The sequence below is a fragment of the Aspergillus japonicus genome, assembly GCF_003184785.1.
Source record: "Aspergillus japonicus CBS 114.51 unplaced genomic scaffold BO86scaffold_2, whole genome shotgun sequence".
In the NCBI taxonomy this organism is placed as follows: Eukaryota; Fungi; Ascomycota; class Eurotiomycetes; order Eurotiales; family Aspergillaceae; genus Aspergillus; species Aspergillus japonicus.
In genome coordinates, this window is record NW_020291639.1 from 1,145,170 (window position 1) to 1,169,968 (window position 24,799).

The window sequence follows — 24,799 nt, forward strand, 5'->3', positions numbered from 1 at the left end:
GGTCCATGACGATCCCGCCTTAGACTACCTTTAGTACTGAGTAGACGCCGGGCTGAAACATCAGCCCCGCCATCTTACTAAGAATGCTCCAACGGCTGCTTTCAGTAGGCATCATCCCACGTGACACAAAGCCCTCTCGGTTTCCGACTACCGGCACACTTCCCTGCCAAAGGGTTTTCCTTCGTCAAGTCTCCGGAAAGTTCACTTGTCTGCACCGAGGATCGCATGCACTGGAATCTTGTTTTCCTGTGTTCACATATTCTCTAGCCACCAGACGTCCAGGTGGCGTCTCAAGTTTCCCCTTACGGCTGTTTCATTTGATCTCCGCTGTGGCGGGCATCATAGTTACGGCATCAAGTCCTGTCCACACCCTGGAGAAGCTTTTATTGCCCCTCAGTTGATTTGATCCAGGGTCTTGCAATTGGCCTGATATCATATACTAACTATCACTTCAACCCTAAGGGTGTCTTTGTCAGGCTCCGGTTGCTGTATCCCCCGTTTTTCACACATGTCCTTGGTTTCAAATCCGGGGAAGGCCGTTGGCCATCCGCCAAACCAGCAACTTTGCGTTCAGAAACACGTGGAATACGTCAAAAAACTGGATAGCGTGCGTTGTTCTTATTCCGACCATAGCTCCCCACACGGTAGGGAAGGCGGTTGACAGATGATGCTAGAGGAGGGATGAGCTGGAATATTGGCTCACTGAGCACCTTCGCCTCAATGGGGTTTATTGGGGTTTGACAGCTCTACATCTCATGGGATCTCCAGAGGCATTGCCTCGTCAAGAGACCATCGATTTCGTCCTCTCATGCCAACGAGACAATGGAGGATTTGGAGCTGCTCCAGGCCATGATGCACACATGCTGTACACAGTGTCAGCCGTGCAGCTTCTCGTCACACTAGATGCCGTGGACGAATTAGAGAAGCGTGGCCTAGGAGGCAAAGAGAAAATTGGCTCTTGTACGATATGACTTCACCTGAGTCTGCATCTGCAAAGTCTTACTAAACATGCGCAGTCATTGCAGGATTACAGGATCAGGAATCTGGTGCATTCTACGGAGACGAGTGGGGCGAACAAGACACCCGTTTTCTGTACGGTGCATTTAATGCCTTGTCGCTTCTGGGTCTTCTACATTTGGTCGACGTCTCCAAAGCGGTGGAGTACGTCAAAAAGTGTGAGAACCTGGACGGTGGCTATGGTATACGACCAGGAACCGAGACCCATGCTGGCCAAGTTTTCACTTGTGTTGGCGCTCTAGCGATTGCCGGGCGATTAGACCTGGTGAACAGGGACCGCTTGGGCGGCTGGCTGAGCGAGAGACAGGTGGATAATGGAGGTCTCAATGGGCGTCCTGAAAAGCTGCCAGATGCTTGCTATAGCTGGTGGGTTGGTGCTAGTCTGGCAATGATAGACAGACTACATTGGATCGACGGCAGCAAGCTCGCTGCTTTCATCTTGCGCTGTCAGGTAATATCCCCTTCTATGTCTCGCTGGGTATTGACTAATCCGCCCTAGGACTCGGACGCTGGAGGTATCGGTGATAGACCCGGTAGCATGGTCGATGTTTTCCATACATGTTTCGGTGTCGCTGGCCTGAGCCTTCTTAAATTTGATGGTCTGCAGGAAGTAGATCCAGTCTAGTAAGTAACTCTTTGAGACAGATCCCTTTTTCAACAGGGAGACCATGCTGACGGGTTGTCCAGTTGTATGCCGAAGAGTATAACGACGAGATGCCTCGCCCCGTAAATAGCTCCCCTTGTTTGTGACATACTGGCTTCATCCATCAATCCCTTTCGTAGTACTACCTCCTGCAATCTAATAACCCATTTTCCTTTCCTCAGTGGATAATGGGATACAAGGCAGGAGAAGAAAGATAGGCACTGCGACTTATTTCCGCTTCATCCCTCTACATTGGCCTGTTAAGCGGCCGTTAAGACGCAGTGGCACATGCTTATCCGAGTCACGAAGTACAAGTACCAGAGCTATATTGATAGTCAATCTACTAGGATGTGTCATTCAATGCATTACGATGTCCCTGCGTCAATGATATGCCTCATTCCGGTGTCGGAGATGTCAGTCTATGCTCCTAGTAAACCTCCTTAGCAGCTATAGCGGCCTTCTAAGGTGACTGACTACCTTACTGGTACTAATCACCCTCTCTGGCCGTGGCGGTTAGTTCCTTCTTCAATTGTCGTCGGGCATAAATGACGACAACAACAACAACAATGGTAGGTAGGCACGACTGTCATCGCAGGGAAGGAAGGACTCCAAGTGTGCCTGTGCTATCTGTCGTCCTCACGTAGGTGGTCTTGGCCTTCCCACACTAGTATTCTGCCTGGCCCAGTCTTTCTATATTGGTCTCTATTCTAAGCACACTGATCGGTTCCTATCCATGCAAGCACCACTCTGGATTTAACCCTTTGTTGCTTCCCTTGATAGCATTGTTCAAATTCGAATTCTTATCCTTCCAGACCCCTTTGCCATGGATGCAGCTGCACTTTTATGCAACATCTGCCCCAAACGTCCCACGTTCAGCGATGTATCTCACTTGCTAACCCATGTCGCATCGAAAGCCCACCTCTCTCATTATTTCAAGCTTCAGGTACGCAGTCATCAGGAACAACAAGCAGTTGATCTTCTGGACGAATATGACCGTTGGTATAAGACCAACAATCTCGGGAGATTGCTTTCAGATCGAATGTCCTCAAAGGAAGCTCGAAAGAAGAAGACATCGACGAAGCCTACGACCCACGCAGAGGTCAAGGTCGAGAAGCCAGACGCCCCCATATCTGTTCTTCCCTTGATACATCACCCTTTTCCTGACTATCTAGACCCTCGCCTTGCTGACACCTGCATTGAACGACCGTTGGAACTCTCACACGCTGGATCATTCTCGGTGTCTTGTGTTACTCGAACAGACCCTTCCGCCCAGGCGTGTCAGTCCTACCCTCACGCAATGCACAAAAATGACTCTAGAGGTTCTGAATGCGAGCTTTGGAAACGCGAGCCCAGAGATGCGATTGCGTACGACGATGGCTTTTCTGTTATGCCGTACTGGGCAAGCCCGAGAGAGGACAGAATGGCGACCGACACACACACAATTGATCGCGGATACAGTAGCGACCCCTTCCTGGATGAAGGTGATAGCATTGACTGCCCTGTGTCCGGCCTACTGGACAAAGAGAGAGCGGATGAGATGGCTAGACTCAAGGGCATCCTGTGGCCCGGTATGGACATCTTCGACTCTGCCACAGAACAAATGAGGCGTCGACGTAACCAAAAGAAGGATGAGAGTATCCTGAGGATGATGGAGAAGACCTCCCTGTGCGTCGAGCCGACAGAACTTGTCTTCTCTCCAACAGGAATCCTCCGAAAGCAACGGGTAATCTCTGGCAATGTTGAGGATAGTAGTCCGCTCAAGGGTGAAACTCCCATACCCAAAAGACGAGTCAGCCGCCCCAAGAGGGTTCTCTCGCAACTTGACGCTAACATTAATCGTCGGCAACATGGACCGAACAAGAAGATTGAAAGGCAGAGTGTCGAGTGTATGGCTGAGCATTCGACCCAGAGTGCTGCTCAATCGCGCCAGGGTCAAGTTTCGGTTTACCGGAAGAGCTGCGCAGACGATCAAGCTAAGTCTGTCCCTAAGAGAAGGAGCGGGCTCAAGGATCGCAACGAGTTCGCAGTGTACCGTGACGAGGAAGGACAGCACCGGCGAAGCTCGAGGACCCAGTATACCAATGGTGGATTGTCATATGCAGCATCTGCCGTTTCCCACCCCATTTTCCTACTACGCGAATACACAGCCCGTCCTGACGAGTGTGCGTCCCACTCCGCTACTCATCTATCTGCATTCACAGAACGGACCGCTGATGAGTCCATGGATAAGGAGAACATCGAACCTCTCTTCGATGCCTGCGGCCGCATTGATCCTGGAGTGGGCTGGCGTTCCCCTGCCATGAAGCAACATCTAGCAAATGACATAGGTTACCCGCCACAGCTCTTCTATCAGAATGCTCAATCTGCCGGTCTGAGTCCATTTGGAGGTCATGATAGTCCCGCAGGATATCACTACAATCCTCTATCAGTCTCGCTGGGCAGACTACCTGTTGAAGAGACTCAATTGAGTACCCTGAACTCACAGGTGGGAGCTAATTATAAGGCACGCGCTGAGTCTCCCGAAGGCACAATCTCAGATGCCGAGGAAGGGGAATTTGACCGGCTGTACCTGCCTGGGAGCTCTTGTTGAACTTCCACTCTTGTCATTGCTGCCGGCCCGACTGCATCCTCAGAATGTTATCGCCGGCTTACTCTCAATGTCGCCGGCACCAAAGCACACTCCAACGGTAGGGGACAGGATGGATCTCTGCTATGGGCACATAGCCCAATGCTTTATACGCGAAGTTCTTATAATCATGCATTACCTATATGTCAGTAGAGACAATAGGTCGCTGCCTGGAGGCTGATGTTTGACGTCTTTCATTACTGCATTGACTGTTCAGGTATCGCATCGCAGACGTATACTGCTATAGTGTTAGATATCCATAAACAGAAGTATACTCGAAGACCTACAGGCTATGTAGCTCCGAATCATTAGAAAAATCAACACTGCTCATAGTGGATTACATAAGCCAGAATCATGGGCAATCTTCAACCCGGAGACACGAAAGCGCGTCGACCACGCGTCGAGCTCTGAAGTTCTGAAGCGGCACTAGCTTCGCCGAAGTGGACTTTAGTGGCGCTGTTAAGGCAATACAGTACCCGCATGTGATAATGATTCTCAACTGTGACAAGGAGGCTCTTCCAAATTCCATACTGCAAAAGGCTGTCAGGTTGTCACAGCTTTTGATTGCACCGATTTGAGTTCGTTGCCACTTCGTTGAAATCGATGGTATACAGCGGTTCCTCATCTACCTTCGCTTGAGCTTGTTCAAGCTCTTCAGCAAAACACACAAAAGCTGCACCCATTGACAGACTCTTGAAGAACACGGCAAAAGATGCCTCTACCTTCCTCGTCACCTTCGTCTTCCCAGAATACGAAGCGCAAGCAATCGACACTCGCCAGCTTCTTCACCAAGAAGTCACAGCCCCTCCAACCCGGGTCGGTCAACGGCGTCGACAGACAGACGAAGCTCGCGGAAACTGGCTCGGAGGAAACGACAGCCCCCGACAAATTACGGAATCGCCAGGATGATTCGACACGGGACAAGAAAGAGGAAGACGAAGACGACGATGACATAGTCGCACCGGCTCCAAAACGAAGCAAATTGAATGGCTCTCGCTCCCAGGGAAACCGTTCGCAGACAGGCTCCTCCGCTACTGAAGAACATATACCAGTGTCGCAGAGTAGCCAGCGGACGGATCTTTCTAGATTCGCTAGCTCACCCGCCGCTGGACCTGGGACCCAGAGACATCAGGAACCGGAACCTACAGAAGTGAAACAGCGGCAAAAGGAATTGGAAGATTTGCATCAGAAATTTGTGCGCAGGCTGGGCGGCGCAGATTGCTTGATAGGCATCAACAGGCATGCTACTGGTGCGACCGATGTCGTGTCTACTGAGGACGCCGCTGAAGGGGAAGAGGACGAGGATCTGGCGCCCGCTCCTCCTCCTCCTAAGGGCAAATCCGCTGGCAAGAAGGGGGCCAGTAAGCTTACGCCGATGGAGAGACAAGTCATTGACATCAAACGCAGACACAAAGATGCGGTTCTGGTAGTGGAGGTCGGTTACAAGTTCCGGTTCTTCGGTGAGGATGCAAGGATCGCAGCCAAGGAGTTGTCGATTGTCTGTATCCCAGGAAAGCTGCGCTTCGATGAACGTGAGTGTACCAAAACCCTCGCGACTGCAGACACCGCTAATACCTGAGCTCTTTGCCTTCCAGATCCTTCAGAGGCACACCTCGATCGATTTGCATCTGCCAGCATACCGGTCCATCGACTACATGTGCATGTCAAGCGCTTGGTTGCTGCCGGCCACAAGGTTGGCATCGTAAGACAGATCGAAACGGCTGCTCTGAAAGCGGCGGGCGACAACCGGAACGCACCATTTGAGCGCAAACTCACAAGCCTGTACACGAAAGGCACATATATCGACGATGTTGACGGCCTGGAAGGGCCTGCAGCATCTGGCGGCGCGTCTCCAGCAACAGGATACTTGCTTTGCATCACTGAGACGAATGCGAAAGGATGGGGCAATGACGAGAAGGTCCAGATCGGCATTGTCGCTGTGCAGCCTGCCACAGGGGACATAATCTATGATGATTTCGAAGATGGTTTTATGAGGACCGAGGTTGAAACCAGGTTACTTCATATTGCACCTTGTGAAGTGTTGATTGTGGGAGAACTTTCCAGAGCTACGGAGAAGCTGGTTAAGCATCTCTCGGGCAGCAAATTGAATGTATTCGGTGATAAGACTCGTGTGGAGCGGGCTCCCAAGTCGAAAACCGCCGCCGCTGAGTCTCACAGTCATGTTTCGAGTTTTTATGCTGGGAAGATGAAGGCAGCCAGTGCTGAAGACGATGCGCAGGCAAGTAGCCTTCTTCAGAAGGTGGTGAATCTACCTGAGCAGATAACCATCTGCCTTTCCGCCATGATAACGCATTTGCAAGAGTATGGCTTGGAATATGTTTTCCAGTTGACCAAATATTTCCAACATTTCTCTTCCCGATCGCACATGCTTCTCAATGGGAATACCCTTATGAGTCTTGAGATTTATCAAAACCAGACCGACCACACTACCAAAGGCAGTCTCTTCTGGACTCTTGATCGCACACAGACTCGGTTTGGGCAAAGACTGCTTCGGAAGTGGGTCGGACGCCCTTTGTTGGAAAAGACGGCTCTTGAAGCGAGGGTCAATGCCGTTGAAGAGTTGCAAAGCTCGGAAAAAACTATCATGGTCGAGCGACTAAAAAGTTTGTTTGCTAAGATCAAGACTGACTTGGAGAAGAGCCTCATTAGGATATACTATGGGAAGGTGAGTTTTCTTCTCGTGTCCAGGCAATATAGTGTTTGTGTATAGATGCTAAGATCTTGATCGCAGTGCACCAGGCCCGAGCTCCTTACTGTGCTCCAAACCATGCAAATGATTGCGCAGGAGTTCGCAGATATCAAGAGCGCTGCGGATGCTGGATTTGAGTCCCCTGAGATAGGCGAAGCTATAGCCTCTCTCCCCACAATTCTGAATGATGTTGTGTCGTTTTTGGATAAGATCAATATGCACGCCGCAAGGAATGATGACAAGTATGCCTTCTTCCGAGAAGCCGAAGAAACCGAAGACATCAGTGACCACAAGCTGGGGATCGCAAGCGTTGAGCATGACTTACAGGAACACCGCAACATTGCCGGTGAAAAGCTCGGGAAAAAATCAGTGGAGTATAAGTCTGTTGCGGGCATTGACTATCTAATTGAAGTTGATAATAGCTCGCCATTCATCAAAAAAGTACCCGCGTCCTGGGCGAAGATCAGCGGTACTAAAAAGGTGTCGAGATTTCACACGCCCGAGGTTATTCAGCTCATCCGACAACGAGACCAGCACAAAGAGGCGCTGGCTGCGGCTTGCGATAGAGCCTTTCGTGCCCTTCTTGCTGACATAGGCGCTAAATATCAAGCCTTCCGTGATTGTGTACAAGCATTAGCCACACTGGACTGCTTGATATCCTTAGCTACTATCGCGGGCCAGCCTGGATATGTGAAGCCTCAATACACGGATAGCACATGCATCAGTGTCGAGCAAGGCCGCCATCCTATGGTTGAGCAATTGCTGCTGGACAGCTACGTGCCAAATGACATCAATCTGGAGAGTGACAAGACCCGCGCACTTCTAGTCACTGGTCCCAACATGGGCGGTAAGTCTAGCTATGTGCGACAAGTCGCCCTTATCGCCATCATGGGCCAGATTGGATCATATGTGCCTGCGCAGTCCGCAAAGCTCGGCATGTTAGACGCTGTGTTCACCCGCATGGGCGCATTTGATAATATGCTGGCAGGAGAGTCCACTTTCATGGTTGAGCTCTCTGAAACAGCGGATATCCTCAAGCAGGCAACGCCACGCTCGCTCGTCATACTGGATGAGCTAGGCCGGGGCACTTCCACCCATGACGGTGTCGCAATTGCCCAAGCGGTCCTGGACTATATGGTTCGTTCTATCAAAAGCCTCACCCTGTTCATCACACACTACCAGCACCTCTCATCACTGGTACACTCGTTTCCCAACAATGAACTACGAAACGTGCACATGCACTTCACCGAATCGGGGACCGGTCAGGATGAAGAGATCACATTCCTGTATGAGGTGCGAGAAGGAGTCGCGCATCGCAGTTATGGACTCAACGTGGCGCGGTTGGCAAACCTTCCAGGTCCGCTCCTACAGCAAGCGCGTCAGAAGAGTAAAGAGCTCGAGGAGAGAATCCGTCGCCGGAAATTGGCAGGCCTTGTTTCGGCAGTGGGAAAGGCTGTAGGGGATTCTACGAGCGGGGACGATGAGGGATTGATGGATCGACTTATCAGCAGCGCAGAGCAACTGTAGATGTTATTTAACCTCGCGACATTGCTTTGGATGTTTGCTTGTCACATTCGATGCAGGGGTACCTGAAAATAAAGGCATGACGACCATCATTATGTATAGACCTGACAATACTGCAAATTATGTCATTACGACACCTCATCAAAGCCCCTTCTTCGCAATTGAATTTACGTGTGCTGCTTTCCGGAAGTTGCACATCCATATACCCACCTGAACTAGATCTACTTTACAAGCAAGCGTGTAGCAATTCTATGAAATTGCGTCCAAGCCTTAGAACCTTGAATATGCAGCTTTACCGATCCCTGTAGTTCTTCTCGCGCGAGCTGAGAGTGAACAAGGTGGTGAAATGAACAACCCTCGAACAAGTGGATCTCAGGATACAGCAAAGACCGTAGTGTATCAAAACTTGATCCATTTCTGCTCCAGATCGTGGGCTGATATCGATCGTCCCTGGTATCTATCTCAAAGGTCCGGTGGATTTCAAATTTTTTTCCTTTTTGTATTTCAGGTTGATCTCGGTCTCGTTTGTTTCTTCTATGGAACCCTGGTATATCGGAACACAGAATGGTAACAAACGCAAATCATCACAACCCGGATGCCGCATCAGCCCATGAGATGTTTTTTATTGCCTTCCCGACCCCCAGAATCATTTCCAACACAAGCAAGGGTACATAGCCTCGAGAGGGAAGAAGATAAGAAAATTCGGAGAGTTGAGGAGATTTAACGGAGACGGCGGGCCTCGCGTTCGGACTCGAGCAGGCAGAGGATGTCGTCGACACGGACTGTAGTTTGCGGGAAAAAAAGAAACTGTGTTAGCCTTGCCATATGCGACGCGAAATGATAGTCGGATAAGACTCTGGCGAAGACCCGATATTTCCTTCCCGCCGTTCTTCGAGAATATCCCAAAAATTTGTCCCGAGTAACTCCTGCGTCGAATTTCCTCCTCATTGTCGAACCGCTTTCCCGTCTTCATTGGTTGATTTCCGATCGCGTTCCTCGTTTCACTTCCAAGCTCTTTCTTGTTTGGGATATCTCTCTACCGGAAGGTCGGAAATTTCGGGCCATGCCGAGCGCAAGCGCACGACGAACAAAGAAAAAACAAGAACTGATCAGACGGAGAATCGCATACCAGGGCCCTTGACGTTACGGATGATGCTGCGGGAGGTATCGTCCATGAACTCGACGCGGACCTGGGTGACACCACCACGGGAACCTATTGTGAAATCGAGCAGTCAGCGTTGACTGCACAGCGCGAGAGAGGCGTTCTTTTTCGGCAGCGCGACTGCCAACTGAAGCGGTTTGTCGTCAACATACCGGTACGGCCGAGGACACGGGTGACCTTGACGAGCTTAGCAGGCTGCTTGGCGGAATCCATCTTGAGGTTGGGCGTGACGGCAGCAAAGGACTGACGGGATGGAGGTGAAGATGGCGAAGGGGGACCGGGTTGATAGAAGTTGAAGCCGCTCGGTGAAAATCGAACGGGATTGCGGGCTTGTGTGGGTTGCATTTCCCCTTTGGGAAAAAGACGAGGGCTCAGGGCTAGTGTTGCCTCGCCCGTCAGGCATGAATAGCTGGCCTGGTACATCAGGCACGAGAAGGAGGGGCATGATGCCTCAGGCAGCAGTACATGCTCTCCCGGTCTTCGGTCGTCTGTCTTTTCTGCCGCAATGATCCAAGTCGCTGCCCGTCCCTCTGCTTTTCTCCTCTTCCTTTCCCCTCACCACCACGCCAACTTCACCACTCTTGTCAGAGTACTGTTTTCTTTCGGAGTGTATCCGCTTGCTTCAGGGCTCTCTCGCGATCCTGTAAATTGACCAATTGTTTCTCATCCGGTGTCCTATTCACCCTGTTACGCCTGAGTAATTTACCCCGCGCATCACCGATCGTCGACCGAAATATGGATCTCGTCAACCAGTAAGTGTCAATTGGTCAACCAGCATGGTTCAAGCGCGAAACCCCAAACAACAGAAGTACTGTTGATCGCTAGAACTGTCGTCATGCTAACCTTTTTTAAAAAACAGCCTCGAAGGAAGACTACTCTTCGCCGTCCCTAAGAGCAAGTGCCTGCCATGACTCACCCACTCCCCTCCGCCGCAAGAAGCCTCAACACCTCCCATGAGATCCGAGCGTTGGCTTGTTACACCTGTACAAGAAAATCCAAGCTAATACTGTTCTTGTCTTTACAGAGGGTCGTCTTCAACAAGCTACCTTGGACCTCCTGGCCGGTGCCGACATCCAGTTCCGCCGCGAAACCCGCTTGGACATCGCCTTGGTGAAGAACTTGCCGATCGCGCTCATCTTCCTCCCTGCCGCTGATATCCCGACTTTCGTGGGTGAAGGGCGCGTGGATCTCGGTATCACCGGTCGCGACCAGGTTGCCGAGCACGATGCCCAGCTTCCCAGTGGTGAGGTTTCCGGCGTGGAGGAGGTTATGGATCTTGGCTTCGGCGCCTGCAAGTTGCAGGTTCAGGTCCCTGAGAAGGGCAACATCACGGAAGCCCGCCAGCTGGTTGGCCGCAACGTCGTGACCAGTTTCACTGCCCTCACCGAGGCCTTCTTCACCAAGCTCGAGGCCGAGGTTGAAGGCAGCCCGAAGACCAAGATCAAGTATGTCGGTGGCAGTGTTGAGGCTGCCTGCGCTCTGGGTGTGGCCGATGGCATTGTCGATCTGGTTGGTACGTGCAGGCTAGTATCACCTCGCTTGGAGGATGCAATAGCTGATCCGTGTTTCTGTACAGAATCCGGTGAGACCATGAAGGCTGCTGGCCTCAAGGCCATTGACACCGTTGTTGAGACCCTCTCTGTGCTGGTCAAGTCCCGGAAAACTCAGAATCCTCTGGTTGACCTGATCGCTTCCCGCATTCGCGGTGTTATCAGTATGTCTTTTCCCTTGATTCTGATGGATTAACCCCTAACGGCTTTCTACCTCACAGCCGCCCAGAAGTACGTCCTGTGCCAGTACAACATCCCCCGCGCGGAATTGTCGACCGCCTCCAGCATCACTCCAGGCAAGCGCGCCCCCACGGTGACTGCTCTGGATCAGGATGGCTGGGTGGCCGTCAGCGCAATGGTTGAGAAGAAGAAGATTGCTACCGTCATGGATGAGCTGATCAAGGTTGGCGCCACCGACATTCTCGTCCTGAACATTGCCAACTCGAGAGCTGCCTAAAGTGCTATGTCAATAAGTTTAGGGCAGCGTTTGTTTTCATTCTTGGTTGTGAACGTTCATGATGATATTTTTTGCATTGGGCGTGATAAATTTATTTCTTGGTTTTACTTTCTCCTGTGTGATTACCCAGCATTTTGTTCGAAATAGAAGGATTGGGTTTATTATGTGTAGTGGTTGGTTAGAGACATAGGCTAGACACCTATTGAGCTAATGATGATAGCATAGACTTTGAATGGGTGGTTAGATGTTCTATAGTGGTGGCTTCAACCAGGTCGGTTTCAAATCTCATAAGCTTCTATGATATATAGTTGCGCATCTAGTCACATTTATCTACGGAAACCACTTGGAGCGTATCACCATTTCCCGACCTTCACCCTGGTCCCCTCCACTTTTCCACATAACTGACAGTTGTCTTGTAATTAGAACGTATGCTATAAACATATAATACTTTCCCCACCTCACTCCTAGGGAGTGGAAAGAGGCCTGTTTTTGAGGTGTCAAGGATTCGTTGCCTGAAATTATGGGCATACAATCATGTGCCATCCGGACGGCAAGTCATAATACCCCAGCGGAGTTTAACTCCACTTACCAGAATTGGGATACCATTCTATCACTCTATGTTGTCAACTGTGCTGTAAGATCACTTCTATATTGTGTTGATGTTTCATACATTTGACCTGAGCCTCAAGCATGGGGCTGAAGGGGAAAGTGAACTATCACCGGGTCGCAATGATCGCGTTCGCAAAGCATGTGAGCTCTGTCGACAGATGAAGGTCAAATGCGACGGGACCCATCCCTGCAAGCATTGCTCTCATTCTTTTCATGGTAGGAGCCTCTCAAGCCTGGAGGGCTGTCACTAAGCATAATCGCCCGTTTGAAAATAACTTGTGTATAACATACTAATAACCAAAGAGTGCATCTATCGCGATACACATCGGAAAAGACACGCCGACTTGGACCACAGAACTTCCGCCAGGCCAGGCAAAAAACCGAGTTTGCAGAAGAGATCGAATCATATCGATGATTTCGATGCAGATTCCTCACAGATTGCTGCATGTCAGCCAGACACGCCGGAAGTCATGCATGAAGGTGATAGAGAAGAGGGTCGGCTGGAAGCACGACACCATGGGTCTTCCGGAGAACGGTCTTTTATAGAACGACTGAAGCTAGAACTCGGAGACTCCCCAGGTATCGAATTTGAGAGCAGATTGCGCGTGAAAGAGCGACTGGCTCCTAGGCTGTTCCTGCTAGGAGCTCCAAATTGCTTATCGAGGACTTCTGCGCCTCTCCCAGAGCGCCAAAGGGCACAGATACTAGTCAACCAGGCTTTGGATGCGCACTTACTCTACCATGCTCTGCATCGTCCCACCTTCACTTCCGTCTTTCAATTGTTGTACTCTCTCGACAGAGAAGACTACGGAGAGACAGAGCTTAACCACCTTCCTCTCCTCTACTCTCTGATGGCGGTAGGCTGCCTATCTGAGAAACACAACGAACATAGTCCCGCGGAGCTATCAGGAGGCTCGCTTTCTGAAGGGTGTGTTGCCTCCCACGATAACAGATCTATTGACCACATATTGACAATACTAGATTGAAGTATTTTGAAATCTGCCGCGATATGGTTGATCTCGAAGCTTGTGATAATCTTTTTGCCTTGCAGGCCATTTTCTTCATGAACATCTTTCTCATCAGTACCTGTAGATTATCCCGGTGCTACACCTATGTTTCTCACATGCTTTCCTTGGCTTTTCGCATGGGCCTGCACCGTCCCGGTAAGACGGATAGTCCGGTCGTTGTCGAGACCAAAAGATCTCTTTTCTGGGCTATATGGCAACTTCTGGTCACTTTAGCTTCCATGTGCGGCCTTCCAAAGCCAGTACCTGTTGAGGAGATAGGAATGGATTATCCCGAGACCATAGCCGTCAGTGCTCAGCCAGATCAAGAAAGGATGGGGCCCACGGAGAGTTTTCAGGTACCAAAAACGATACCCAGTCATCTGAGTTACCTGAAACTTCATGAAACTATCTACAGAGTTGTGAAGAGCCTGTATCCTCCAAACACTATGCAGCATCGGGATGGGAAAGAGTTATTGAAACACTTTGTCACCAAGGATACTATTTTCAAACTCGAGGACGAGCTACGGAGATGGACCAAGCACCTTGCCATTCGTGACATACTAGCAAAACATAAGAACAATCAATGGTCCCGAAGGTAAGGGGGATCGGAAGTTCTTAGAACCATCATACGAAAACGCTCACAAGCTACAGAGCGGAACACGAACTCTGTATGGCCTTCGCTCATACTCAAGTCTACTTATACCGACCGTTCATGCACTACCTATTTGAAAGTCACAACGTACAGCAAGAAGGCCGAAAATATGCACTGGCTGGAATTCGTGCAAGCTGTAATATCATACGCCTCGCGCAGGATATGCACCGCCATGATCTTCTGTTTGGATCGCAGTGGCGCGTGGCACATATGATCTCGACATCTGCCCTTACTCTTCTCTACGTTCTTCTTATCGACAAGACCTCTACAATGGCGCAATATCTTAAGACCGAGCTGAATATAGCGAGGGCTATGCTTGTTAGTCTTCGGCCTTATTGTATCCACTCGCAACGTACGCACATCGCATTGACGGTATGCTATGTTCTCGGTCGAATTCCTCCTTTGAGGCTAATTAATCTGACTAGGTGTTGACGACTGCACTCTCTCAAGGGTCAAAAATGCAAGAGCTGGCGAGTGCAGGTGACCAAGCTAGTCTCGCCGGAGAATCAACCTATCTAGAGACGAGTGATTTGGTGGCGAGGACATTTGCCAATCAGTCCAATCGAGAAGAATCATGCCAAGCACTTAATGAGAACCGAGCAATCGGTCAAGAGCCCAGGTCTCTACGGTATCCATGGGAAGAAATTGTACAAAACCAGCCGTCTGCAGCCAACGCAGCTCCACAGCAGAAGAGCTTGCACGGTGGACGCTATGGCGATTCTTTCACCCCCGTTTCTGCGCAGTCCTTGCGTGAAGGGAATACTGCGACAATGCCAGTAATCAAAGATGTCCCGCACGAACTCTTCATGACTCAGCCTGAGATGGCGCATCTTGAAGCAGGTATAAACACAGCCGAGAGCGCAAATGTTATGGAGGCGCGACCCTATGTGGACCAGCAAATATATGAGCAGTTTGACTACTATACGCAATCGGCCGGCCACGAGGACTTTAATTTCGACGGCGACGAGAGCTTCTACCCTTTCAACTTCTCTTTCTCAGAATTATAGTTTGAGAAGATAATGTTTTTCTATTTTTTTTTTTAGAATTGACGGCGTTCGTTACGAATTTTTATAGATATTATCCAGTCGGACCCACGGGGGCCAAATGATGAGGGCAGAAGGACGCTAACCCAAATTTCGGATCTTATGCCCGTCACGGAAGTGCCTTCTATTGCCCATGCAAACCAATCATCGCCCTTTCGAAGCATGGATCGATGTTGTTTGCAGAATAAAAAGAGCCATGGACCCAAACAACCCTTTTTAGAATTGATGGAGGGTGGGCGTCGTCTGGCAAGCAGTCGTCTTTGTTTCACTGCTTCCACTGAAGTGGTGCGAGAAAAGATCATGAAAAACCAGGAGGATGTGGTGTTGTCTCTCGAAGACAAGCGAGAGAAACAGGAACTAGGTGCTGAGGTGTCCTCAAGTCAGGCCAGAGAGGAGTATCCAGTGACCGATCTGAGCATAGGAGTTGTTGGCTGGGAAAGTCAGGATGACCCTTCGAATCCGAGGTAGGTGATGGCTACACTTGTTTTGAACAGCGGCGCTGAGTGTATGATAGGAATTACCCAGCATCTCGAAAGTGGTTCCTGCTTGCTTTGATTAGCATGATCACACTAGTCAGGTACACTATCCCTTGCCGCATACTCCCAGACCTATAACTTATCCTTCCGATAGCCCGTTTGCATCTTCTGTCTTTGCCTCAGCTGCGGTGTTTGCTGGAGAAGAATTCGGGAATACATCCTCGATCGAACAGACTTTTTCTGTGACGGGCTACCTGTTTGGCTATATCGTACGTGCTCTTGTACTTCATTAAGCTCGTGTGGAAGTGCTGACCAGAATTTTATAGGCCGGACCTCTTCTATTCTCTCCGTTGAGCGAGATGTTCGGCCGTACGATCGTTCTCAACATTGCGACAACCTGCTTTGTGCTGTTCCAAATCGGCTGTGCGCTAGCCCCGTCCATTCGAGCATTGATTGGCTTCAGACTCTTGACGGGCATTGGTGGCTCAGCATGTCTTGCTACAGGCGGCGGGGTCGTTTCCGATCTGTTCGTGGCTGAAGAGCGAGGCCTGGCCATGTCGATTTATCAGGCCGGTCCATTGTTCGGACCTGTCCTCGGGCCCATCTGCGGGGGATTTATCGCCGAAGGAGCCGGATGGCGATGGGTAGGTCATTCGATATACTCGTTTCTCATGCTGCTTATGTGCGCGATATCTAAGAGCAGAGTATAGGTCTTCTGGGTTCTCGTCATTGCCGGTGGGACGCTGACCTCCCTTGCCGTGATCTTCAATCGCGAGACAAACCCCACGGTTCTCATCCGCCGCAAGACCGCAAGGCTGCAAAAAGCGCTCGGCCGATCCGATCTGCGGAGCTGGTTCGATGTGCAGGGCGACAAGCTGAAGTTGCCCCTATCTCGCAGGTTGTCCATGCCTCTTCAACTACTATTTCGGTCCCCAATCGTTTCAATGATTGCCGTCTACATCGCTGTCGTCTACGGCTGCCTTTATCTCCTCTTCACCACCATCACCGATGTCTTCGAGAGCACATACCACTGGAGTCTCGACATCAGCGGGTTGGCCAATCTCGGCATCGGGGTGGGCTTCCTCACCGGCCAGCTCGTCTTCGGCCTGCTGAGCGACCGCACGATCGCGCGGCACAAGCGGCGCAACCACGGCGTCTACGAGCCCGAGATGCGGCTGTCGCTGAGCATCTACTTTGCGATCTGCGTGCCGGTCTCCTTCTTCTGGTACGGCTGGTCCGTGGGCGCGCAGACGCACTGGATCGTGCCGATCGTCGGGCTCTTTCCCTTCGGATTCGGGATCGTCGGCATCTTCGGCACGCTGCAGACGTACATCATCGACTCGTATCCGCGGTATGCGGCCTCCGGGACCGCGGCCGTGACGGTGACGCGCTCGTTGCTGGGGGCCTTGCTTCCCCTGGCCGGGTCGCCCATGTATGCGGCCTTGGGCTATGGGTGGGGGAACTCCTTGCTGGGGTTCGTTACCTTGGCCTTGCTTCCGTTGCCGATCGTCTTCGGGCGCGTCGGCAAGGGTCTCAGGCAGCGGTTTGCTGTGGATGTGTGATCGTGCGGCACGGTCAGACCCGCTTGCGGTTTTCTAAATGAATAGCACGTTTGTTGGCAGTGAGTGCTAGCAGGGTAGCAGCTGTACCAGTCTAGCCTTCCGGAGAGTGGTTTGGAACTATAAAAGGGGGATGGGTGGGTGTCCTGAGTGATCAAAGGACATGGCCCGCTAAGGTGGTTCTGTACTTACTTCAAAACTACATGTCACAGAGTACGTCCCTGTCAGCGTAGTCCTGGACTTCCTCCTGTCATTTGTATTGTTCCTTACAATGAACGATCCTATTTCCGATGTACCCACACCTCACACTAAGATCTATATAAGCTTCGCAGCTTGAGTCGGGATCCCCCGAGATTATATTATGTACAGTACATCCCCAGTTATGACTATTTAGCACGTAAGCCTTGGAGCAAGACACAGGGAAATCTCAGAGATACTTTTACGACTTCTAAACTGGAACTCTGACAGCTTGTTCGCGAAAAGAAAAAAAGGGGAGTATGTACTGTACCTACCGACTAGCCCTGATCTCGGGGGCTTCCTCCGATATTGAGGTTAGCGCCACGCTAACCCTAAATCCGGGGGACCTCGATAAGCTCCAGGCTAAGATACTATTTACCTATCTATCCATTGAATCATAAAAGTAGGAGAGACAGGTCATGTGCGACCAGCATTCAACAGCCAGCGGCCATTGAATAAGGCCTTGCTCCACAGACATGGCGTACCAGGTACCAGCGTGACCAAAGACTGACACTAAGCTTTTATACTTGACGGATGTACAGTAAAATGCAGCCGTAGGCCGGGGCGGATACAGCGAAGATGATCTTCGATTTAGTAACTATAGCGTAAGCATGCAGCCTAGATGGCCTTGATTGAAGGAACCCCCCCCCCCATCAAGAAATCTACAAGAGTACTGTACTCGATACTCCAAGCATCTATCTCGGATAATCCCATACCCAAAACTACAACCCCCCAAAATCAAAACGGCTTATACGCCTGCCCCTCCACCTCCTCCAACACCCGCACCGCCCTCCGATACCCCTCCATCCCCCTCAACCCCCTCACATACCCGCGCAACCGCGGAAACCGCTCCGGATCGATCGCCCGGATCTCCTCCGCAATCACCAACGGATAACTCATGAGGATATCCGCTGGCGTGAACTGCGTCCCGGCGAGGTAGGAGGCAGCACCAGCAGCAGCAGCAGCACCACCACCACCAGCAACCGCACCCGCTTCCCCAGCACCAGCAGTCCCCTCCAACAGCCCCTCCAAGAACCCAAAATGCGTCTCCAGATTCGGCCGCGTGTACTCCTTATTCACGATGGCCGGGACGATGCCGAGCACGGGTTTGACGAAGAACGGGGCGGGGGCGTTTTGGACCACTACCCACCGATGCAAACATTGTCAGCAAATCAGTAACCCCTCCCATGCCAGAGGCACCGCCCCTTGAGGAAAAGGCGCAGAAAAGAAGACGGGGCTTCACCATCCATCAAAATCCGCGTCACAACCACCGGCATCAAACTCCCCTCCGCATAATGCATCAGATACCGGTACCGCAGCCACGCCGCCGTCTCGCCGGCGGGGTGGTTCTCGCGGCCGGCGGTCCAGCGCGGTGGGAGGGTCAGCTGCCCGGGGATGTGCTCCGCGCCTGGCGGGAGGAAATGATCGACCAGATACTCGATGATGGCGGCGGATTCGGCGAGGATGAGCGGTGGTTGCTGGCCTGATGGCGCGATGATGCTGAGCACGGGGGCTTTGCCGAGCGGGTGGAGGTGTTTCAGGGCGGCTGGGGCGCGCTGCGTGGCGTCGCGCTTGTACGGCCGGATCTCGTAGGTCAGGCGCAGTTCTTCGAGGAGCCAGAGGATGCGGTGCGAGCGGGAGCGTTCGAGGCTTTTGGGTTTCCCCGAATTCTGGGGGTTAGGATGGGCTCCAGATGGTGGGGGGAATGCGGGGAGGAACTCAACTCACGAGTGGAGGATGATTTTGGCGCCGCGGTTGGCGGACATTTTGTTTGGAGGGTGGGGGTTTTGGTGGTTAATGGTTCAGATCCAAGGGAGTTGGAGAGAAGGGGGAAGAGGGGAACGGGGTTGTAGTTTATAGTTATAGTGTTTTCTCCGAGTAAGCTCACCTCGGGCTAGACTGGAATCGTTCTGTCGGAGATCCTTTCGGAGGTAAGTTAGCTGCTCCTAAGTAACCGGACTGTACAGTACTGTACATACATCGTACCATGCGCGGCAGGATCGGGGTCGGTCAGCGCTAACCACGTGGCTTTCGGCTTTGTCCTCAGGCTTGAACAGGCTTGCCCATCCTCAACTTTCCAAGTTTGATGCTATCAAATCCCATTGGTGAACACAAAGACCAGGAGCCGATTGTGTAGTGTATACAGTATATGGTTCAGGTAGAGATGTAAATATGTACAGTACATACACAATATCATGGGACAGAGAGGGGATTCCAGGCCAAGTATGCACTGGCCAAGCGCGGACAGGTCCAAACATCCGCGTATATCACTTTTCATTATGTCATCCATCATAGTCATAAACAATAAATAGTAAGAAGGGTATCGAGTCTAAGGTGCTCCCAGTAAGCAATATGTGCGTCTAATGAAGGGGCGAGGGTATAGGCAAAAGGCAACAATCAAGACGAAGAAGCAGGGGACTGCCCCAGTCCCACTCCTTCTCGGCGACCCCGGATCAAAGCCTGCAGGCACTGGCCCACACCTTCCAGATCTCCCAACAGACCGACATGGCCTCGTTCGCTTTTGACCAACCCTCCCTTGATGACACGGTATCCGGAGGGGAGCATTGCCGCCGACGCCAGGCACACTCCGTCTCCCGCCGCAAAGGCCAGGTCGTCGTACGCATCTTGCCGTTTGATGGCCTCCCGAGAGGCGACGCGCGCGCCGTATAGCGTGGGCACGGACTTCCCGTAGAGCACGGCGAACGGCGGATACCGGTTGTTCGCTTGATGCGCGGCATCAAAGACCAACTCTTCCTTGAAGCGTCGCACTTCGGCGAGAGTGCGCTCGAGGTAGGTGATAGCGGTGGCCCGCGGGATGGTCACGGCTGTGGTGACCTTGGTGTTGCTCGAACCGCGGAGGTTGGAGTTGGGGCCAATGGCCCCTTCGACGGCGGGAGGCGCCACGGGGGCGGGTTTCATCGCCGCCGCGGTCGGTGGGTTGGCACTCTGGTTAGGTGCTGGCTTGTAAGAGTTGGATGCTTCGCCGCCGTCAGATGAGGAAGCTGATCCACTGCTCGGGAGGCTTTCTTTGCTGTTGAGCACGGTCGACAGACGCTTGCTGATAAGGGGGAGGTTGTCCTTCACGAAGCCCCGGCTGGGGCTGCTCACCGGCAGGGCCGGGTTGATGCACGGTGAGAGACGATACTCGTCCCAGGTCTGCGCGTCGAAGAAGTCGACCCGGTATTCTTCTTTGGTGCGCTGGTCGATGAAGCAGTGCCCGTCTTCGGGCAACAGGGCAAAACTGGTGCGGAAGGTGAAGTTGACCTGAGCCGTCAAGACACGCGAACTCAGCAGCACATCGTCGCCGTTGCGCAACGGCCCGAGGATGTTGACACAGTGCTGCGGAACTCCAGCGTATAAGACCCCAGCGAACAATTCGGGTCGCTGGTTGACGGCATGTCTTGTGATCAGCCCCCCCAGGCTGTGAGCGATCACGTATGCCCCGCGCTTTTCACGGGGCGTGCCTGGGGCATTGCTTGGAAGGCCCTCCAGAAACTTGATCAACCGTTTGGCCAGAAGATGCGGACTCAGACGCCAGTCGTAGCCGTAGTCCCAGACGCGCAGATCCCCGCGCGTCGAGTTGGAGCACTTCTGCAGCCGCTTCATCAGACGGCGACAGATGTCCACGGGCCCGACATGCGACAAGACCCCGGACGGAATGATGGTCTCCTCCATCCGTTCCTCGTCTTCCGGGTTCAGACCCACCTCGAGGTCGACTTTGCGCAGGTTCAGGCCGACCTTCATCGGTACCCACAATTGGCGCTGCGGGGGTTTGGCAGAACGCAACACAGAGCCCCGATAGCCTCCGAGAATCACGACATCACCCGTCAGATCATCCATAGCGTCGGCTAGGCGAGGGTGCTGGGCGCTGGAGCTGGATCGCGGGGAACGGGTACGTGGTGGTGGTGGCAGCGACGAGGGTCCCGTCGGGTCAGCTGGCGGTTGTTCATGCGGCGCAATCGGGTCTTCCTCGTGGACCTTTCGGGGATGCGAGACCTCGGAAAGGAAAGGCCGATAGCCCCAGTCGCTGCGGAGATCTTGCAGGTGCAAGGTGGGCATGCTTAGAAGACGACTGCTGGAGTCCTGCAGACTGTCCTTGATGGCCTTGAAGCGGCTGTTCACCTGGGAATGGATATGCTCATAACGAGGACGCTGCTCGAGCGAGGAGGCTGTGGAGGAACGTCGTAGATAGAGCGACTGATCTGAGGATGAGCGCCGCAACATCGGCGGCGCTTTGCCCGAGACGGCGGCACTCGGCCGCCGTGCATACGAATGGCGGGCGGCGGTGGCACCCGCCAAAGGCTTGAGATCGGAGATGGGCTCGTCCGTAGACTCGTCGGTCAAGGATCGTCTCTGCGCGGCTCCCGGACCGGGCTTGACGGTGCGTGGAGATGGCTGGCTGGCGATGCGTTTCGTCCACGAGTCCGGTAGGAACTTCTTCAGACGAAGGTTGGTGATGGAGTCGCCGGACCAGGCCCTAGGGCGCAGCGGCAGACTGGACTTGAGGAGGGAGCGCGTAAAGCTGCTCCGATGGTCTTTCAGCTTCTCCTTGGCACCGCGCGAGGGATGCGGTTGCGCAGGGGGTGGTTGCGAGGACTGGAATTGTTCGGGTTCTTGGGTGAGATGGCTAGCAAAGAGACCACTGTCGGATTCGGGAGAGTCGGGAATGGCATCAAAGTATCCGCCATGCTGGTCCATCGCGCGGGATTTCTCGGCAGCTGGCGTGCGACGAGCCTTCATGCGACTCTGAGTTCGACTAATGCTAACCCCGACCATGTCGTATGCTTCGTCTTCCCGGGTGGGGTCGCGAAGAGATGGGTCTTCGCTATCGGAGCTGGTATGACCACCAGCCGATTGCATGTGCACCGCCATAGTGATGTTGGATGCTATGAGGTTGTTGAAGGAAAGAATTCACCCATTGAGGGGCGGGCACCAATAGATAAGAAGGGAATCGGAGACGCAGCGACGCAATAGCTTGAACGGATCCAGGCAAGACAACAGAGGCTCCATGTGAAAGTGGATGATGATGATGGGGGGGAGGGGGCGCGGGCGAGGAGGAAAAGGTGAAGCTAAAGTAGAACTACGGAGCCGTCGGAGGTGGAGCCATCGCTAGTTTATTGATTAACGATAGAGGGATAGAATCAATAAGAAGCAGCAAGGAGAGGAACGGAGGAGTACAAGTAACTGAGATCGGAAGATAGGGGGGCGAATCTGAATTGGAGGAGAAAATAACCTAGCAGATCGGAAGATGATGTAAAGCGAAGAAAAAAGAGAGAAAAAAGCAAAATAAGAACGAGTACGAGTAGCTGGAAAGAAAAAAAAAAAAGAAAAAAGAAAAACGGTGAAAAGGTGAAAAGCGAGAGAGAGAGAGAGAGAAGAGAGAACAGGAAGAAAAGAAAGAAAACGGTTCCACCGGCACAGCCCCGGGAGGGCCGGAAGGCTGAGAAACCACTCAGTCGACAGTGGATCAGGGCGAAGCTTTCTCCTCCCCGTCATCTGAAAGATCGTCTGGTAAGACATCTTAGAGCACATGCTACGTATTAATAGCAATGGTAAACTGGCGAAGGATTCAACTCAGCCGAGTTGGATGCTGTATAAGGGAAAGTTGAGTCGGCGAAGCTACAAGCTGAAACAGACATGCTCGTGCGCCAAGAGACCATGGACATTCTGCTCCATTTGCATACTTGCACAGTGCACATACTGGATACAAATATACATACTTAGTACTCAGTACAAGCAAAGTACCGTACATAGTTACTCATTACACCATCGCAATCGACAATCGACAATCGTTGGCTACAAACAGGCAGCCATCTGGCTGGATCCACTCTGTCGACTAATCAAAGAAAACAATCAAACAACAAGCATCAGCATCAGTCGTATCATCGTAATCGCATAAAAATCCCGAACGAGAAGCCCCGAACTAGAGACCAAGCTGTTTCAGTGCGAACGCCCAAACTGCCCAGTCTCGATCTCTCGCTCGCCCTTGTCCGCAATGGCTGCGTTCTTGGCCGCACCCTGATCGTGGCCAAAGGCTGAATCTACAGCTGCGGTGAGTCCACCGCGTAGCGATTCTCCGGCCCCCTGTGTTAATGGCCCCGTCAGCTTCTGCACAAGTACAGTACAAGGCTGCAACCAGTGGTAATCGAGATTAGTGACTTACGTGGATCCCCGCCGCTACCGATTTAACCCCGCGCCCGACATTCTCGCCCGTGCGCGCCGACTGACCGCCAGCTGTTGTTGTGCCGGTAGTGCCAGTAGTGCCAGTTGTGCCAGTAGTGCCAGTTGTGCCAGTAGTGCCAGTAGCAGGAACAGTGGTGGTAGTGTCAGCAGCGCCGGCGGTAGCGGTAGTACTAGGATTAGCACCGCCGGCCGCCCGCGTCCCCTGACTAGAGGAAGGCACCGTAGGCTGATAGCCTACTCCGCCCGCGGTGCCAGTGCCGGTGCCTGTCGTATCGGTCGGTTCGCGCATCGCACCTGAGCCCGACTGGTTTGTGGATTTGGTGGACATCTCCCCCGTGCGGCTGTTGACGCGAGGGTCCAGCTTATTCAGCAGCGAGGAGCTGTGCGGGCCCCGCGTCGAGGTGCCCGACGCCGAGGTGGTTGCGGTCCCCGCGGTGGCCTGCGGGTGCACGTTGCCCGTGGTGGTCGTGCCGGGAGCGTACTGGGCGCGGTTGTTCAGGTCACTGTCGACGCGTGGATCGGCCTTGTTGGCCATGTCGGAGCCATGCGGTCCAGCAGTGGTCGGGGCCGGGCCGGTCCTGGCATCGCCTGTGCTGGTGATCCCAGCTTGGGTAGCAGTGCCGGTGGCCGCGGCGTTGGTGTCGAAGTATGGGGTCTGCGAAGTAGTATTCATCGTGATTGTTTGTTTAACAAAAAAAAGTTCTGCCTGGTTCAAGCTTTGTTAATCCACTCCACCTGTCACTTTTCTGGAGGTTATATAGCCATCATCGAAGGCAAAATGAGCGACATCGACATCATCGTGCGAGCCGGTGACGTCAAATTGATCACAAAGTGTCGTCCCCTGGGGCAATTGTCCCCAAACCGTGGGGTGGGAGCGATGTGACCAGTCAGATAAAGGCCCTGTGCCGTGGCTTGGTGGATCGACAGTCCCTTCTTCATATGAAGGCACACGATGACCTAAAGTAGGCTTGCAGTGCTGCATCCATGATTCCAAGAGTGTTTAACATACAGTCCAGTCCAGTCTGGCCTGGAAGTAGCAGCCGATCAGGTGATCTGTCTTATCGATTAGAGGGATGATGATGTCATGTATGTACGGCATGGCGGGAAGATAAGTTATGCTGACTTATGCTGACTTAGTCATATCTACTTGATTATGCACCCCGCTTCTTCACGACTGCAATTCCATACTCTATACAAGCTAAAGCTCGTCTCCTCCTCGTATTCAGATACTGTCTTTCTCCATAAAGGATCCAAATTCTCGTTTTTTCCTAAAAAAAAAAAAAAAATTCTCAGCACTAATCCCCAGATGTCACCCTCCGCCTCGGCTGTGCGACCCTCTGGTCG

At 52.4% G+C, this 24,799-nt stretch overlaps 10 protein-coding genes across 10 annotated transcripts; 6 read left to right on the forward strand and 4 right to left on the reverse strand.

Moving 5' to 3' along the window:
* The first annotated feature begins 97 nt into the window (after positions 1 to 97).
* BO86DRAFT_352432 (Rab geranylgeranyltransferase subunit beta BET2) lies at positions 98 to 2,039 on the forward strand. Its single transcript, XM_025669479.1, has 5 exons — positions 98 to 607; positions 675 to 960; positions 1,017 to 1,468; positions 1,517 to 1,641; positions 1,705 to 2,039. Exons 1-5 carry the CDS (start codon positions 509 to 511, stop codon positions 1,745 to 1,747), a joined length of 1,005 nt encoding a protein of 334 aa, XP_025533027.1. The 5' UTR covers positions 98 to 508; the 3' UTR covers positions 1,748 to 2,039.
* A 444-nt stretch (positions 2,040 to 2,483) lies between these two features.
* On the forward strand, positions 2,484 to 4,250 carry BO86DRAFT_352434 (uncharacterized protein; the record flags this gene model as incomplete). The annotated part of the gene is made up of 2 exons (XM_025669480.1): positions 2,484 to 2,897; positions 2,943 to 4,250. The coding sequence occupies 2 exons, from the start codon at positions 2,484 to 2,486 to the stop codon at positions 4,248 to 4,250; spliced, it is 1,722 nt and encodes a 573-aa protein (XP_025533028.1).
* Positions 4,251 to 4,693: 443 nt separating this feature from the next.
* Positions 4,694 to 8,649, forward strand: msh3 (mismatch repair protein MSH3). Its single transcript, XM_025671038.1, has 3 exons — positions 4,694 to 5,818; positions 5,882 to 6,972; positions 7,039 to 8,649. Exons 1-3 carry the CDS (start codon positions 4,999 to 5,001, stop codon positions 8,521 to 8,523), a joined length of 3,396 nt encoding a protein of 1,131 aa, XP_025533029.1. The 5' UTR covers positions 4,694 to 4,998; the 3' UTR covers positions 8,524 to 8,649.
* A 321-nt stretch (positions 8,650 to 8,970) lies between these two features.
* Positions 8,971 to 9,980, reverse strand: BO86DRAFT_406008 (40S ribosomal protein eS28). Its single transcript, XM_025674143.1, has 3 exons — positions 9,835 to 9,980; positions 9,650 to 9,733; positions 8,971 to 9,302 (listed from the first exon to the last, which is right to left on the reverse strand). The coding sequence occupies exons 1-3, from the start codon at positions 9,893 to 9,895 to the stop codon at positions 9,241 to 9,243; spliced, it is 207 nt and encodes a 68-aa protein (XP_025533030.1). The 5' UTR covers positions 9,896 to 9,980; the 3' UTR covers positions 8,971 to 9,240.
* Positions 9,981 to 10,213: 233 nt separating this feature from the next.
* BO86DRAFT_385126 (ATP phosphoribosyltransferase) lies at positions 10,214 to 11,884 on the forward strand. The gene is made up of 5 exons (XM_025671039.1): positions 10,214 to 10,434; positions 10,542 to 10,576; positions 10,707 to 11,195; positions 11,259 to 11,396; positions 11,454 to 11,884. Exons 1-5 carry the CDS (start codon positions 10,418 to 10,420, stop codon positions 11,687 to 11,689), a joined length of 915 nt encoding a protein of 304 aa, XP_025533031.1. The 5' UTR covers positions 10,214 to 10,417; the 3' UTR covers positions 11,690 to 11,884.
* A 409-nt stretch (positions 11,885 to 12,293) lies between these two features.
* On the forward strand, positions 12,294 to 14,216 carry BO86DRAFT_78925 (fungal specific transcription factor domain-containing protein). The gene is made up of 4 exons (XM_025677681.1): positions 12,294 to 12,323; positions 12,379 to 12,514; positions 12,602 to 13,226; positions 13,280 to 14,216. Exons 2-4 carry the CDS (start codon positions 12,457 to 12,459, stop codon positions 13,902 to 13,904), a joined length of 1,308 nt encoding a protein of 435 aa, XP_025533032.1. The 5' UTR covers positions 12,294 to 12,323; positions 12,379 to 12,456; the 3' UTR covers positions 13,905 to 14,216.
* A 1,084-nt stretch (positions 14,217 to 15,300) lies between these two features.
* Positions 15,301 to 17,038, forward strand: BO86DRAFT_301220 (MFS transporter; the record flags this gene model as incomplete). Its single annotated transcript, XM_025667479.1, has 5 exons — positions 15,301 to 15,464; positions 15,515 to 15,577; positions 15,631 to 15,745; positions 15,803 to 16,120; positions 16,187 to 17,038. The coding sequence occupies 5 exons, from the start codon at positions 15,301 to 15,303 to the stop codon at positions 17,036 to 17,038; spliced, it is 1,512 nt and encodes a 503-aa protein (XP_025533033.1).
* Positions 17,039 to 18,010: 972 nt separating this feature from the next.
* BO86DRAFT_452750 (glutathione S-transferase) lies at positions 18,011 to 19,080 on the reverse strand (the record flags this gene model as incomplete). The annotated part of the gene is made up of 3 exons (XM_025676948.1): positions 19,001 to 19,080; positions 18,516 to 18,922; positions 18,011 to 18,414 (listed from the first exon to the last, which is right to left on the reverse strand). The coding sequence occupies exons 1-3, from the start codon at positions 19,036 to 19,038 to the stop codon at positions 18,011 to 18,013; spliced, it is 849 nt and encodes a 282-aa protein (XP_025533034.1). The 5' UTR covers positions 19,039 to 19,080.
* A 321-nt stretch (positions 19,081 to 19,401) lies between these two features.
* On the reverse strand, positions 19,402 to 22,606 carry BO86DRAFT_385129 (uncharacterized protein). Its single transcript, XM_025671040.1, has one exon. It carries the CDS (start codon positions 22,142 to 22,144, stop codon positions 19,670 to 19,672), a length of 2,475 nt encoding a protein of 824 aa, XP_025533035.1. The 5' UTR covers positions 22,145 to 22,606; the 3' UTR covers positions 19,402 to 19,669.
* Positions 22,607 to 22,943: 337 nt separating this feature from the next.
* dprC lies at positions 22,944 to 24,444 on the reverse strand. Its single transcript, XM_025671041.1, has 2 exons — positions 23,436 to 24,444; positions 22,944 to 23,356 (listed from the first exon to the last, which is right to left on the reverse strand). Exons 1-2 carry the CDS (start codon positions 24,126 to 24,128, stop codon positions 23,213 to 23,215), a joined length of 837 nt encoding a protein of 278 aa, XP_025533036.1. The 5' UTR covers positions 24,129 to 24,444; the 3' UTR covers positions 22,944 to 23,212.
* Positions 24,445 to 24,799: the final 355 nt, after the last annotated feature.